We start from the raw sequence: 15,674 nt of genomic DNA, 5'->3' as shown, positions 1-15,674 counted from the left end.
CTTGCTGATCAGGATTGTGGTGGGCGAGCCAGTGACAGGGTACCCCCTTTGACCCCCCCGATCTTTGCATCCTATTGTTTATATTACTGTACTTAACCGTTTGAATGTCTTTTCAGTTCCTGGGCAGTTCTTCTGCTAGTTGATGCATTCGTTTTTCCAAAGACCTTCAAGTGAAATGGGTGGGTTCACCTCAGATGACAATGTTATTATGCTAGTGATGCCTAGCTAGTCCGCTCTGTTGGTGGGTAGAACCAGTGTTCACTGCGCAAGTGACGCATTACCCAACCCTGCCTGTATTGTGTCTTCTTCATATTTAGGTGAATAGGAGGGGCTAAATGGGAGACGCTAAATAGGACAGTGGTGGCTTGGTGGTTAGATTTCTGGGTTATTGATCACAGGCGTGTGGGTTTGATACCTGTGCCTGGTAAGCGGATGCTGTTGGGCCTTTGAGCTCTTAACCCTTTCTTCTCCAGGGGTAATCGTTTTTGCATAGAGTATTTTGTTGTACTGCACAAGTATAATGACAATTATTAGCTGCATTAGACTGATCATTTTTGGATTTTTTTTAAATTGCCTATTTTTGCAGCCTAGCCCTATGGACTAGGCAGTGAATGGTGTAGTACAGTATTTACCTACTCAAAAAAAAATTACATTCCATGCTGGGGCCCCTTTTAAAATACAATATAGGATGTCCTCCTATAATGTTTCCCTTTCAAAACAATATCCTGTGTCCCAAAACAAACGGCCCGTCCAAGTGGAAAAATGTAGACTGACCCAGTTATAAAAATAGTTAGCTGTTCTGAAACTCCCCTGACAGTCCAGTGTTCCTGGATCTTTAGGCAGTGTTGCAGTTTTGAAACTGTCAGCCCTGTACGTGGACACACACACACACACACACACACAGCACAGTGGCACATTGCTTGGAAAATGGCTGTCACTGAGTTAGAGAAGGAGACGTCGACAGTTAGGTTGTCGCTGTTTGATCTGTGGGGAGTTGGCACTTTATTCACGGTGACAAGCTAATCAGCAGAAATAGCCTGGGCTCTCCCTAGACAAGCCCTTGTGTCTTGGGAGGAGAGATAGGCGTAAATGAAACCCCGCCTGCGTCTCTAATGGCACCCGAACGCTCAAGTGCAGCTCGACTTTTGAAAGTCGACGGCCACTACTCCGGTTGTTCAGTGGTTTCAGTTCCTCAGAGTTCTGCGTTGGTGTCGTCTTTGTATCAAACATGGTGTTGATTTGTCTGTAGCATTGACTGGCAGCTGCTTATGATCTGTAGGTTTTCAGTCTAGCAGTTAACCAGTTAAACTGCGAGGACCTTTTCATGTTTAAATATTTCCCTGTTCCCTCATTTAAATCCTGCAGAACCAAAGTGATGATCGGTTTTCGTCAATACTGATGAAACTGTGGGTTGTCAGTGTTGACTGATTTTGGCTAGCTGATGTACTTTACCTTCACTTTTACTTTTAATCTGGAAGTTGTTCTTTACTTTATGCCAAAAGTGGAAGAAAATCATTTCCATTCACTTTTTATTTAAAAAATGAATTTTAATTAATTTATTACATTTATTAAAATTATTTTTATATTAGAATTAGTTTGGTTACCAGTTATTTACCAGTAATTTCTTTCTTTCTTCAAAAATTTTGGGGGTGCTTAGGGGCTCCGAGTGGCTCAGCTCAGATCTAATGCTCTGCTGCTATGGTCCAGGGGTTGGTAGTTCGAATCCCGAGCCATGCTGCTTTGCTATCAGCAGCCAGAGTCTGAGAGAGCACCATGGGCTGTGCTCTCTCCGGGTGGGCAGATGGCACTCTCTCGATGTTGGCTGGTGTCTGTTAACCTGGGTGGTGGAGCTGGGGACCCAGCGCTTTCCTCTGAGGTGCACAACACTGCTGCATCAGCGACAGTTCAAAAAGAGGCGGTGACTTTGCATGTACTAAAGGAGACATGTTTTGAGCCCTTACCCTCCAAGAGTTGCGAGCGTTGCTAGTGCTAGAGGGAGCTACGAACGGGTGGGTTAATAGGCAGTTCCAAATTAGGCCTATTTTAAAAATAAAAATAAAGGGGCTTCAAATGGTTCTGGCAGTAAACAGTAATTACTAAACAACACGCCTTGTAATAAGGCCAGAGTGTACAGGGTTAATAGTGTGCTATGGTGTGTTGGGCAGCCCTTGTGTTGATTGCACCCAGCGCTATCATGGTGCTTCTGATAAGGTGTGAAATGCTGGTTCTAAGCCAGCGATCTCTTGCAGAGCTCTTCCGCTGTTCGTTTGAATCTCTTCCTGCCGTCGGGCTCCACTGGACTGCAGACTGCAGTTAAACGCGATCACTAGGCGTGTTGAGTCAACCTCAAGTCACATCACAAACAGTAACTACCTCTATACTGGACTAAATGGAGTGTGCTAGCAGAGCTCTGGCTACCCACACAGGTCCTCTACATCTTCTGCACTGTTTGCTTTCCTTCATTACTAAATTTGATATGTGTACACTGTAGGGCACAACCCATGATATGAATATTTGGTGGTCGATAGCCGTCATCAAATGAACAGAGGCAACTTTATGGGAGAAGGAACCAACCTTCTTAACTTTGAATGGAGGTCGATGTAAAAAGACCTTACTCCAAGTCATTTGAGGCATTTCTATTGGCCTGTTCGCCTTGAGGTAAGAAGTGCTGAGAAATTTGCTCAAGACCTGACGAGTGCAGCTTTTTTTGGGTTTTCTTGCGAGAGCACAGCTGTGTACAGTGAAGCATGTTTGAAACCAGAAGCAGCTCTGTGCCGCATGCAGAGCGCTCCTGTGGTAATCAGTATGACCCACTGAACTGCTGGTGTGAAGCACCCACTGCAACAACAGTAAACATGCAAACATTTTTGCTTGCCTCTAGAAACGTGAAGAAAATACACAAGCACGCAAGCATACCACTCGTGAGCAACCCCTCTGCTTTCCGGCATTAACACGGTTGTGTTAAAGCAACACTATGAAAAAATGGGCAGTCCTTGCTCCTGGGCTCCCCCTACAGTCAGGAAGTGTAACTTGCACTTTGAATGTAACTCGCACCCCTAAAAGACATGTGTTTCTGGACGAGCTGAGAGCTAGCATGTGAACTGATGCGGTAGACTGATGTTACAGGATGTTACACAGCTCTCGCGAGCAGTACATTTGAGCTAGAGCTGGGCATTATGACCATATTGTATTGTATCGTGATAAATTCTCTTATCGTGAATACTGTTAACTCTGATCAGCTGCAGGTTTCATTATTTACAGTGTAATTAGACTGGTCTAATTGGATGAAGTGCACTCTATTCTAGTATTGTGATATAGTATTTTTTACTAGCCCTAATTTGAGCTTTAGTATAAAAGCATATACATATAACTGGTGTAGAGAGAGCGCTGGGTTTCTCTCAGCTGAGAAGTTACCTCAGCATAAAGTCTCCTGACTTCTTTATTAGTGTGTTCTAGAGCGGTGAACAGCTCATCTGTTGACATTTCCATTAACTTGATTAAGAATCTTTGGAAAAACACACCATAAGTTTTAAGTGTTAAGTGATTTCAGTTAACACTGAAGTAACGCTTCAGTTCAGACACCATGTAATCAGTGCTATCATGGCTCTACGTGGAGTGTGTGTGTGTGTGTGTGTGTGTGTGTGTGTGTGTGTGTGTGTGTTTGGGGGAGTATATGTGGTGTATAAAAACCTGTGAGGCCAATAATGGGAGTATAGCTCCCTGTTACCATGTGACCGTTAAAAACGGCACCCTGTGGACAGGCCTGTAATGTCCCCCATTGTGTTAAATGAGGAGAGTCCCAATTGCTAATCAGCGGAGTGCTGAGCTAACTGCTAGTGCTGTCAGGCCTGAGTGGCTGAGAGCAGGCTGATCTCCACTATCCTGATATCTACTGTCCAGCTCTGGATCATTGCTGACCTGCTACATCAACCACCACCTACCTCACTACATCCAGTCTAACAACACAAAAAGTACACAAAAAGCAAGATATTTCTGTCAAGCTGAAAGTGACAAAACGATCTGTTGTACAGAGGAGACTGGGTCAGAGCGTCTCCAAAACATATGGCAGGTCCTGTGGGGTTTTTCTGGTATCTGGTGGTCCAACTGATGATGACTAGGTTCATGGGTACCTAAGGCTTACTGAAGCAATCCAAAGGCCCCACCTCACAACTTACAGGACTCAAAGGATCTCTAGAATAATCATAATTAAATAGTCAGGACTGCAGTAGGAGAATCCTTATTGACTTTGATTGATCGATCTTTTGGTTGTTTAGCTAAGTGAGGAATCCTTGCTATGTGAAATGCCTCCCTCTCTTGGACTTTCATCCCCCTAGTCATCTCATTCTGTAAGGTGATGGGATGTGCCCCTTTTATCTCTCTCTTCGGTAAGAAATACGGCTCAGGGACGTGGCGCGTCGCTAAAGAAGCCTGATTTATGAGTTGCGTGCCTACATTACCTCCAGAGATAAGAGCTTTCCAGCCATTCCAGCCCTTGACCCCGGTCGACCCTAATGCAGTCGCCTCCCACACACGCCTACGCTCTCCGTCTTCTTTGCCACTCTCTTTTCATCGTGTGATTTGGCCTTTCCATTGTAGATGAGAGAGTTTTGGCATAATTAATTGACAATGAGTCTAATTGGCGTTAATGAAGGCTGGGACGAGGAACAGCTGCAGTAGGTGTGATTGCTGTGCTTAGAGCAAGAAGAGTAGTTTGTTGTCTCCTACACAGGTCTGGTCTGGTGATATTTTTGGATCCTCCCACATAACAATAGGTGCTCGGAGCTAAAATATTACCAAGCCCTTTTGATGTTCACTTACTCTTCAGATTTTGCTGTAGGCTGGGAACGAATTGGAGTCTCCTCATATGTTTCACTTGACACTGTGCAACGCTGTGGCCCAATGCAATTACTATGCCATTTCTGCAGTACTGCTTCTGCGAACTGTTTCATGATGTTTCATGACTGTTCTAATGCCGTGATTTGCTCCCCCACCCTGCAGGAGGCGCTGTCTGGGCCGCTTGCCCACCAGAGCGTGAGAAGAGGACATGGCCTGAGGTCCACCGGCAGGGCAGCACTCTTCAGCCAGCTCAGAGCCTCTCTGCCTTCCCAGGTGAGTGAGCTCTACTTAGCTGCAGTGAGGGAAAAGCAGGTCTGACCGCTGTTCCTCGTAGCCCTGTTTGTCACCTTGTAGGATGTATGCAGGGGTGTAGCGAGACTAGGAGAGGGGTGGGGGTGGTTTCTCCCAAAAAAATGGAGCTTTTAATTACAAACCCTTGGTATGTTGCATAGATCAGCCTTTGACCTGATATTGCTATTCCATTACGAACTACAGTTTTTCTCAAATTCGGCTTCTTTAGCATTTGTATGCTAAAAGACCAGATACAGTCTCCAAATCATGAGCGTGAGCCAGCCAAGCATGTCCTTACACAGCGGTATAACACGGAAAAACATTTGCTTCAGAAGCAGCTTTTGGTCACATCACAGCCACCCCAAGATAATGCTTATTTCCACAAGCCTGGTAATGGGAATTAGCCCGTTATGTTAAATATTTACCACAGATTGCTTGATTTTGACATTTGACACTCATCAGGCATCATGTCCATCATGACCGTCCTTAGATGTGTTAGAGCAGGGAACGAGCAAACATGAAGACTGCTTGCCCCATGCCAACATGGCTATTAGCACTGTGTCAGGTTACAACTGTACAGCTGTAGCACTGCAAGAAGGTAGAGTATTCGAAGCAGGATTGAGCACACTCACAGAACACACACTGGAAATTATCCATAAATAGCCTGGGGGGGGGGCAGGGTGTTACAGTTTGACCCTCAAGACACAAATTAAAATTTGTCCTTTTGGAAGGTTGTATCTGGGAAGCTGGGAGCGCTGGAACCGGTTGGAGTTTCTGTACAGTAGAAGCTGTGGCATTGTGCCGGATGGTGTCAGTATAGCAGAATGTCTGTGGGAGGATTGTTACACTACTGAACACTAATAGCATTTAAATGCAGTACTTAACACACTGTCACATTGTGAAATTGAAGAGCCCAAAGATAGGCGTCACAGCACAACCCTATTCAACCCTATTTGGTGCATCACCAAATCAGCAATTTGGACGCAGTGTGTGTATTATGTGTGTGTGTGTGTGTGTATTGTGTGTATGTCGTACTCACTTTTTGCGCACCTAAGGCAGATATGACTTTCTTAAAGGCAGCACAGCTTTAAAATTGTTGTATACGTTTGAGCCATGTTTACTCTAGCTTGATAGTTAGTGTTCAGTTATAGAAGGTCATTCAGGGCAAGTCAGGGGAATCCTGACCTTGTCCACATCTATCTGGACATTCTCACAAAATGACAAAAATTCTCTGTTCACACCAGAACACAGAAGTGATTCGCCCAAAAGAATGGCATTTGATGCCAGTGTGCCTTAAGAAGAACATTTTGCGCATGAAAAATGGAGCACAACGGCATGGAAGGTGTAGACCCCTGTAGCAACACAGCGGTTCTTCATGATTAAATGGTTAAGTTGTTGTAAAAATGCTTTGTTTTGGTGAAACTTTAGTCAACTCTCAGTCTCATGGTAGTGGTGATTGGAATTAGATGAATTAGTCAGAATAGTTAAATACCACACAGAAAAAAAAAAAATCCCAAAAATGCTTATGAATATGCTACATGAGACCTTGATATCAATTGGAACTGCCTTGTGGGCCTGGCTTGTGACTTTATCAGGGGCACTATGTAGGTTCATTTGGTCATCTTGGGCTCTGAGTGGTCCAGCAGACAAAGGCACCAAGGTTCGCTGGTTCAAATCAAGGCCTTGCTCACAATTGGCGTTACTCTCCAGGTGGATAGGTGGCTGGCTCTCTCCCCCACATAACTTCAGTGTGTAATGCTGGCTGCCACTGCCGCCTGCTAGCCGACGCATCAGAGCTGGGTACCTAGTGCTTTCGCCCAAGCATGTCGGTTGCCCAGTGACACTGCACTGGCGTCAGTTCGAAATGAGGGGGTGGCTGGTTGTGCAAACATTGTGTGTTGGAGATCCTCTCAAACACAGTGCTTCTGGAGCAACCCTCCCTAGAATTGGTTTCAAAGGAACTTCAGTTGCATCAGGGCGCATCTCCTTCATTCTTGTTCTCCCAGTTGAAAGCGGCTATAAAGGCGAACTTCCTGTCTGCCCTGTTTGTTTGGGCCTTTGCTGTTTTGGGCCGGTGACCATAGTAACTATCGTAAAGTGCTGTTGGCCTTGCCTCTGAATGTGACACTCCCACAGAAGTCATTTTCCTTGTGTATCCTCATCCATGCCAGCCCCTTGACCGAGAGAATCCGGAGTAGTGACTGCATTGTGCTTAGAAAACGAGTCCAAGGTTAAATGTCCTTATTTCTCATCAAGCCATTCCGACAGGTTGTTGAGGAATGAAAATATGACCTAACCCCTAACCCTTAACCCTAACCCTAACCTAACCCAAGCGTACTAAAGACAATCACGTACAAATCCCATTGCTAGCACCCTAATGTTTTAGACAGTAACTTGCCAGGCTGGGGCAGCAGTAAATACATTGGATGTAGTAGGTCAAATCCTACATGTCTCACAATGTCAGAAAAATGCTAAAATATAATAAAATAGAAATATTTTATGATTAAGAATATGGACAAATATTAAAAACTAATGTTAGGACAATGCTAACATTTACTATCGGCACTCTGGTTTAGTCCTCATATGCTCAAATGCAAACTAGCCTTCTTTGAGACCCTGGAGTGGTGCTACCGTTCAAGTGTTGGCCTTAACATTGGGGAATCGCAAGTTCAACCGCCATCCGTTTCTGGCAGTTCACGAGGGCACAACTGGCTTCGCCTCTTCCTAGGTTGGTAGAATGTCGACTCTTCTCCATCATGCCGCGTGATGCTAGTCATCTGTTGGTGACATAGCAGAATTGACAGTTAGCACGTTGACCTGTAATCTTGGTTTTGGTGACATTGCCTTGGTGCAGTTTTAAAAGATGCAGTGGCACTTTGAGGCACGTGTTAACCTTCTCCCACCCAGTGGGAGGAGGGGGCGGGGGTCTAACTAGTGGATACGAATTAGCCACGACTAAATTGAGGAGAAAATCGAGCAACATCAACATAGTCTCAAATAGTATTTGGAATAGATCCTAATCTGATCTCAGTGGTTAGAGCGCTGGGTTATTGTTCACAGGGTTGAGTTTCAATACCTGGATGTGTTGAGATGCAGTGTCCTTAAATCTTTCTGCTCCAGGGTTGCTTTTTAAGGAGATCATGCAGGATGGTGGTTCATTTACACGCATTGGAAATACATATATTTGAAATATTAACAGGAATCTCCAAATCGATGGAGACGATGGCTTCTCCTGTATGATTCTGCATCCTGGAACTACAGGCAGACCACATAGTAAAATGCACGCAGACGGAGAGGCGGGGTTGGAACATTTTTGTGTTAACACATCACTGTGTAAAAGAAGTGAGTAGGTACCTTCATTGTTGAATGCCCTCTGAGTGTGCACACACATTCAGAGCAGGGTTCAGATCCCTTTGGTTTAGTCCAGCTTATCAAACCTGATGAAGTGCATCGTGAAATGTCAAGTACTATGATGTTTTTGCCATGTTGTTCATCAGAATAGTATTGTAAAAGGCCACTGAAGTCTTCTGTATGTTCTAAATCATATGTTTCCTCGCTCAAATTGGTAGTCGGTAATGCTAACGTAACAAAACGTCTGGACTGTCAGCCTTAGCAGTCATGGTCTTTGCTAACAGTATTAAAAACTGCTTTCTTGCCTCTGCATGGAAGGGGTTAATGCCCAACATCTGTCGGAAGTGTGTGTATGATGGAATGGAATGAGGGCGTGTGGGTGAAGGCAGTCGGATTGAGTTCTGTATGCAGTGAAGTAAGTTCCCGGGAGCGGTCTTCGTGGGGGATGGGAAGGAAAGGGGGTTGTTTGGGGTGAAGAGGCGTAGGGGGCCGGGCATCAGGTTTCAGGAACTAGGCGTACTGGAAAGAGAAACTTGCGGCAGCTGGGAAAAACAACAAGCTTCTCTTAAGCTCATTTCTGCGCTCTTGATGCACTTAGAAAGGAGCACTGAGGGTCTTTTCAGTGAAGTCGTACAGGAGCGGCTCCGAGACTCGCGCAGCTGCGTTTGAATTGAATTGGCTTGATTCCTTCATTTAATAAGTGCTTACACCACGTTGCGTTTGTCATTCTTCTCTTTTACTTGATTGTGTTTGATACGCATCTAATATCTGTATATACCCGCCCTTCAGGAAGCATTAGTCTAAACGTGAGGATCATTTGGCGGGTAATGTCTTGTGAGACGATTCCACACACAAACGGGCTCAATATCCCTTTTGCTGCAGCAGAGGTTTAAAATAAATGTGTACCTCCATCTCCTTCCCTCGCTTCCATCCATCTCTCGCGCGCACGCCTTCTCCCTGCATTGCTGTAGTGAGATGCCAGACACAGCATTGATCGGCCAGAGCTGCAGCTCTTTGCCGGTGCTGACAGGTTATCGCTCCAGTCAGAGAGAGAGAGAGAGAGAGAGAGCGCGAGAGAGAGAGAGAGCGTGCAAGAGAGGTGCAGAGCCAGAGACAGCCATGCTCAGCAGTATTCTCGTAGGGCTGGACGTGACTTAAAACCTAACACACGCTGCAAGGACTGTGGAACTATCTAAATACCGCTTCCACTGTCATTCAGAGCGGAGAGGCCTGATTGGTTGGGAAAGAGGGCTGCATTAGAGAGGAACGCTGCAATAATCCAGTCCGGTTCTGTGCTAAAGGAGATTGACAGGGAAATCTAGGAGTAGGGAATAGTACCGCCTATGTCCCCATCTCCCTTTATCTCTTTCTTCCTCTCTCTACCTCTCTACATCTCTCTACATCTCCCTCCCTCTTTATTTATTTCTACTTTTTCCTCTCTTTATCTTTATGCAGTGAACACAGCAGCTGCAATATGGTCTCTATTTACACTGGTTGACTGTAAACTGGGGACTCCACAAAACAGTGTACACACACATCAAATGTGTGTGTGTGTTTGCTTTGCTCTCGGTAAACTTCATGACTTTCCAGCACCATATATAGCATGCTCCTGAATCATCAGTGGCAGCACTGCACATTCTCCGGCCTTATTTGCAGTAGCGTGAGGGGAGCCTCCATCACTTTGTCCTTTAGCAGAAGCTGTTACTGCAGCTGTAATGTAACCCCCACCCCCATCCAGACACACACACACACACCATCAAGATTAACAACCCTTCCGTTTGCTTGGCATAGCCTCTCCGTCACACATCAGGAGGGTCTCTGTGTGCAGGAAGCGTGTGTGTATGCTCATGTATGCAGAACACTGTAGGCACTGTAGGAACACTGTAGGCAGAATGCAATTAGGCTGCTTAGAGGGCATTCCCCTGTCTCGCACCAGTAGACCCCGTCTTTAGTTACACTACTGTTCAGGCTGCTGCAGTGGCAAATTCCTGACACTGCAAGGTTTGAGTGCCTTATTACGTTCCAGTTGATCCCAAAGGGCTTCCCGAGCGGGGATGTGCGCAGGTCAGCCAGGTTCTACCACACTAAACTCCAAGCTTTTCATTTAGCTTTGTGTACAGGTGTGTTGTCTGTATGCTGTAGCGATTAGAGCTGTGTATTGGTACTAGACTTCTACTACTTTATATATATTATGTATATGTATTGCCTAGCTTTACCCTGCATATTTTAGTGTTTTAATATTGGGCTGCTTTTTGAACGGTACAATACAAACCAGCTAATCAGAAATAATCTCAGTAGTAAAAAAGGCATACTAATAATATCAGGCTGTGTAATTCTAAGGAATTCTAAGGAACTTTTTATGAAAAAGTGAATTAAAGCTACATAAAACCCACACAAATGTCATAAGTGTATAAGCCAATTACAAACCATGGAAAAGAGCTTCAGACCAAAGTTTACAGTCGGCACTATGCAGTTGGGCATAGCATTCTCCTACATCCACCAAACCCAGATTTTGACAGACAGCAAAGCCTTAACTCATCACTTTGTAGTCCAGTGGTGGTGTGCTTTCCAGCGCTCCAGCCAGACCTCGGGTTCGGGCATGGTAATCTTAGGCCTGTGTGCAGCTGCTTGGACCATAGAAAACCAATCCATGAAGCTTCATGTGAACGACGTCTTGTTCCACTTAGAACTTGTTGTGAAGACAGGCAATTTTTACGCCCTTCAGCACTCGTTGGTCTTGTTCTGTGATCTTATTTGGCCTCTTGGTTGAGCTGCTGTTGCTCCTAGACATTCCTATTTCACATAAATGGCGCGTGTGGTTGACCGAGGCAGATCTAGCAGAGCAGAAATGTGACAAACTGACTTGTTGGAAGAGCGTCATCCTGAAACAGGGCCTCATTGAAAGTTGCCAAGCTCTATTGCCAGTGCAGTGGTGTTTTCTGCTTGAGCAATAGGTGTGGCTGAAATGGCTGAGCACACTAATTGCTTTCGGCCATATCGTGTTTTTGTGTGTATGTATGTGTATGTGTGTATATATATATATATAAACAAAATTGTTGGTACCCCTCAGTTAATGAAAGAAAAACCCACAATGGTCACAGAAATAACTTGAATCTGACAAAAGTAATAATAAATAAACATTCTATGAAAATCCGACATAGATTTTGAATCCTGCTTCAACAGAATTATTTTAAAAAATACACTCATAAAACAGGCCAGCCCTGAAAATAATGTGACCAAAGGGACGTGTTAAATCAAGGTGTGTCCACTAATTAGCACCACAGGTGTATACAATCTTGTAATCAGTCAGCGGGCCTATATATAGGGCTACAGGTAGTCACTGTGCTGTTTGATGACATGGTGTGTACCACACTCAACATGGACCAGAGGAAGCGAAGGAAAAAGTTGTCTCAGAAGATTAGAAAGAAAATTATAGACAAGCATGTTAATGTTAAAGCATGTGTAAAGGTTATAAGACCATCTCCAAGCAGCTTGATGTTCCTGTGACTACAGTTGCACATATTATTCAGAAATCTAAGATCCATGGGACTGTAGCTAACCTCTTTGGACGTGGCCGCAGGCGGAAAATTGATGACCAATTAAAGAGACGAATATACGAATGGTAACAAAAGAGCCCAGAAAACTTTACAGTGAACTTTAAGCTCAAGGAACATCAGTGTGAGATCGCATCATCCGTCGTTGCCAAATTGCCAAGCCAAATTGGACTTCATGGGAGACGACCAAGGAGGACACCATTGTTAAAAACAAATCATAAAAAAGCCAGACTGGAATTTGCCAAACTACATGTTGACAAGCCCAAAAGCTTCTGGGAGAATGTCCTGTGGACAGATGAGACAAAAATGGAACTTTTTGCCAAGGCACATTGGCTCTATGTTCATTATATATATATATATATATATATATATATATATTAAATGTCTTCATTTTTTATTGTAGCAGGGTTGACTATGCTTGTCTTCACAGTCTTAAAGCTGATGGTAAAGGTGAATAGGTTAAGAGCACAGTCTTGACCAGTTTAGTGCTTCAGTGCTCTATAGTATCATGTCCCTGTTGTCTAGTCGTCCCACAAATATTGACGTAACCAAGAGAGACACACTCCCAGGCATCTCTATCTGCTCCAGCCTGAGTTCCTGAGTTGGCAGTTTGGTGTCGCACTGTAACCTTTGCCATTTTGTTGCTGTTGCGACATAATTAGGTTAAAATGACACAGGAACAAAAACACAAAGGCAGTCTAATTCCGTGAGGTATTTCCCGGGTCTGTTTCAATTAGATTACTGCAAGGCATGTCACAAAGAGACTTCCACCGTGTCCAGCTGGCCTTAGGAAAATTGTTTACTGAATCAGTGACAAGAGGAGGACGTCTTGGGTAGTGCAGAAAAAGAGAGCTGTGGGTTTGTTTTCAGGTTGACATATTTTTGACTGCGTAAGTGTGAGGGAGATCACTGGAAACACAATGCAGACTTTATGCCCGTGTATTATGCCGTGCGCTTGAGATATGGCAAAATCAATGGGAGCTAGAAGAAAGCAGGCGATAGCTCACCCCGTTTTTATCTGTTGTGTTAATATTCCACATCAACCTCGGCTGACGGGCCTTTCTGCAGAAGCGCGCCGAACATCCTGGCCACGTGGAGTGTCTGGTAATTGATCTATTTTTGCTTTATTTCATCTGTTCCTATTCGTCTGAGAGCAGCTTGTTTATCAAAATGCCAACCATCATCTAGAACGATGTGGAAGTTTATCTGTGACCTGTCTCAAGAAGAATATTTTTGAATAGGTCAAGGGCAAGGTAATGAGACAACGGATCCCCACTGTAGTATCTGAAGAGGGGTCCACTGAAGGTGAATAGCATTCTGGAGCTGATAGGGATAGGTGGGTTTCTGAAACTACTGTCGAACTAGAGGAACCCCAGCCATTGAACATCAGGGAACTGAAGAAATGAGAGACTGCTATCAGCTTCTGCTGGTAAATTGAAAGCAATCGAAAGGGAGTGATTGCGGAACGAGAGAAATGCTAAGCGTTCGTATCGGGCCAGTTATGGAGGAGCGTCAGTTGGAAGGACGTTAAGAGAGAGAGATGGAGCAATTGAATTACAGCAAATTGACTGAGATCACTGATGCCTACTGTATATTTCAGAGTGTGTGTGTGTGTGTGTGTGTATGTCGGTGAAGAGGAGCGAGCTAAAGTGTGATTGAGAAATGAATAAAGCCTAGGTGAATGAAGATGAACCACAGTGAGCTGGTCTCTGTGGCCTATCAAACTTTCTTATTACCCTAATGAAGAAGATGATTCACATAAAGCCTGTGATCTTCAGCTCTGGCAGCTTAAAGGTCCTTTTCTTCTTGGATACAGTGTTTGGTGGCCCTTTCAGTGTACCACACAGAAATGCCTTCTTTCCTAGCCGCTATGACTAATGGCTGGCCCACACACAACTGATTTTGCTCTTCCCGACAATCGCAACGTCTCCAGATTTCATAGTGATTATAAACACGGATCTTCCCACATTATCCTGTAGTGGTGTGGTGTTTATAATCCAATAATGCAGTCCTCAGATCAGATCAAAGTTTACGACTCAGTATCCTGTAGTGTTGGTGCGATTTTGTCCACCATCAAGAGCCAAGCTGAACAAAACCCATCAGTGAAGAAGAGGTTAAAAGCACTCAACAGTAGCATAGCAGCGGTTTCGCTGTCATCCGCCATCTTTATTTAAATCCAGTTGCGAGAAAGTCCCAGCTGCTCTCGCAGTGTTACAGTTCATGGGAAACTCCCACAAGGTGCATAATCCTATAGTACGTTGTATGGATATTTAAAAAAAATCCTGTAGTGTGGCCCAGACAAACTTTGCAGAACATTTGACAAAGTATTACAACAGTATGACCCCCAATGTAAACCTGTAAACCTGGTTTTGGATTGCTGTTAGTTAGCTTTCTCTAGCATGGTGTTTACACAGCCCAAGCTCTGAAAAGTATAACCATAGTATCATTCATGCATGTTTAAATTTATGATTTAGTTGGATTGACGTACGTTGCATGAATTTTGATCCAACTGTTCATTGATGCATTAATGCTTGTCAGATATGTATCAGATTTCAGTACTGCGTATGCAAGTGGCCCGAAGTGGAATGGAAAGTGTCACATTCAGAGCATTATTTTGATGTTTCACACTGGCTAACGAAGAATAAATCTGTTATCACAATATACATATAAAGAAACTTTCACTTGCCGTCAAAACAGAGCTTACAGTTACAGAATTGTTTCATTAATTGCTAATAAAATGAGATCGGATTGTATGGACACACACAATCTAACCAACCTAATAACACACAAACCCTTGTACTGTTCATGCCATTAACTTAGCACATTAAGTGAACTCCACAGTGCAGGCTAGAAAAAGTAAGTGAACCTTTACATTTAGTAACCTGTAGACTGTAACTGACCGTTTAGCAGCAGTCACACACCACCACAGGTTTCCTATGGCAAACAAGATTAGCACAATGTTGAGGAGGAACTTTGGACCATGCCTCCATACAAATGTGTTTCAGTACAGTATTTCTAGGGCACCTTGCTTACACAGCTTATTCCAATTTATTTACGAATGTTGTCACAAAGCAGCTTTACAGAGATCTGCGTCCGAGCCTCTGTTGAGCAAGTCAGTGGCAACAGTGGCAGGGAAAAACCCTGACTCAAAAGGGAAACCCATTCTCCTCTGTGTGTCGACACCGGATAGCTCAATAATAAGCAAAACAGGAAAAAACAACAGTAAGACAATGCTGAATCAAGAAAAAAACACTGACTCTGATTGCAAGGCATCCAGGCCCTGAGGCAGCAACGCAGCCCCAAAGCATTATGCTCCCTGCACCATGCTTCACAGTTGGGATATGAAGTCTGAACCCATTAACTACTCTGCAACTTGACAGGCATGTAAGAATGAATTAAGCCCAGAAAGATCGTCAAGAACTTGGTTGTGTGGTGATCTCAAATGCTAGGGGCTGTGTGAGAACAAGCTCATTACAGCATGAATTACTCTGTGACAGCAGCAGAGAGAGACAAATGGAGGCGGAAATATTTGCATCCCAATGAGAAAAAGGAGCCACACAAAGTTAGAGAAGATAATTCGATTTGTGGGCTGAGCAAGGATCAGTACACTCACTACTCATTCACATTTGTGCCATTTAGCAG

The 15,674-nt window shown here is 44.2% G+C and overlaps 1 protein-coding gene across 1 annotated transcript in view; it reads left to right on the top strand.

Moving 5' to 3' along the window:
* The window catches only part of mcu (mitochondrial calcium uniporter), an 84,410-nt gene that overhangs the window by 33,775 nt on the left and 34,961 nt on the right, over positions 1-15,674 (top strand). Inside the window, exon 2 of the mRNA XM_072677621.1 lies at positions 4,999-5,109. Coding sequence (XP_072533722.1) covers positions 4,999-5,109 — 111 coding nt within the window. The remainder of the gene's footprint in view (positions 1-4,998; positions 5,110-15,674) is intronic.

The sequence above is a fragment of the Salminus brasiliensis genome, chromosome 4 (genome assembly GCF_030463535.1).
Source record: "Salminus brasiliensis chromosome 4, fSalBra1.hap2, whole genome shotgun sequence".
NCBI lineage: Eukaryota > Metazoa > Chordata > Actinopteri > Characiformes > Bryconidae > Salminus > Salminus brasiliensis.
The sequence above is the reverse complement of the archived record's forward strand: the minus strand, read 5'-3'. Positions and strand labels throughout refer to the sequence as shown.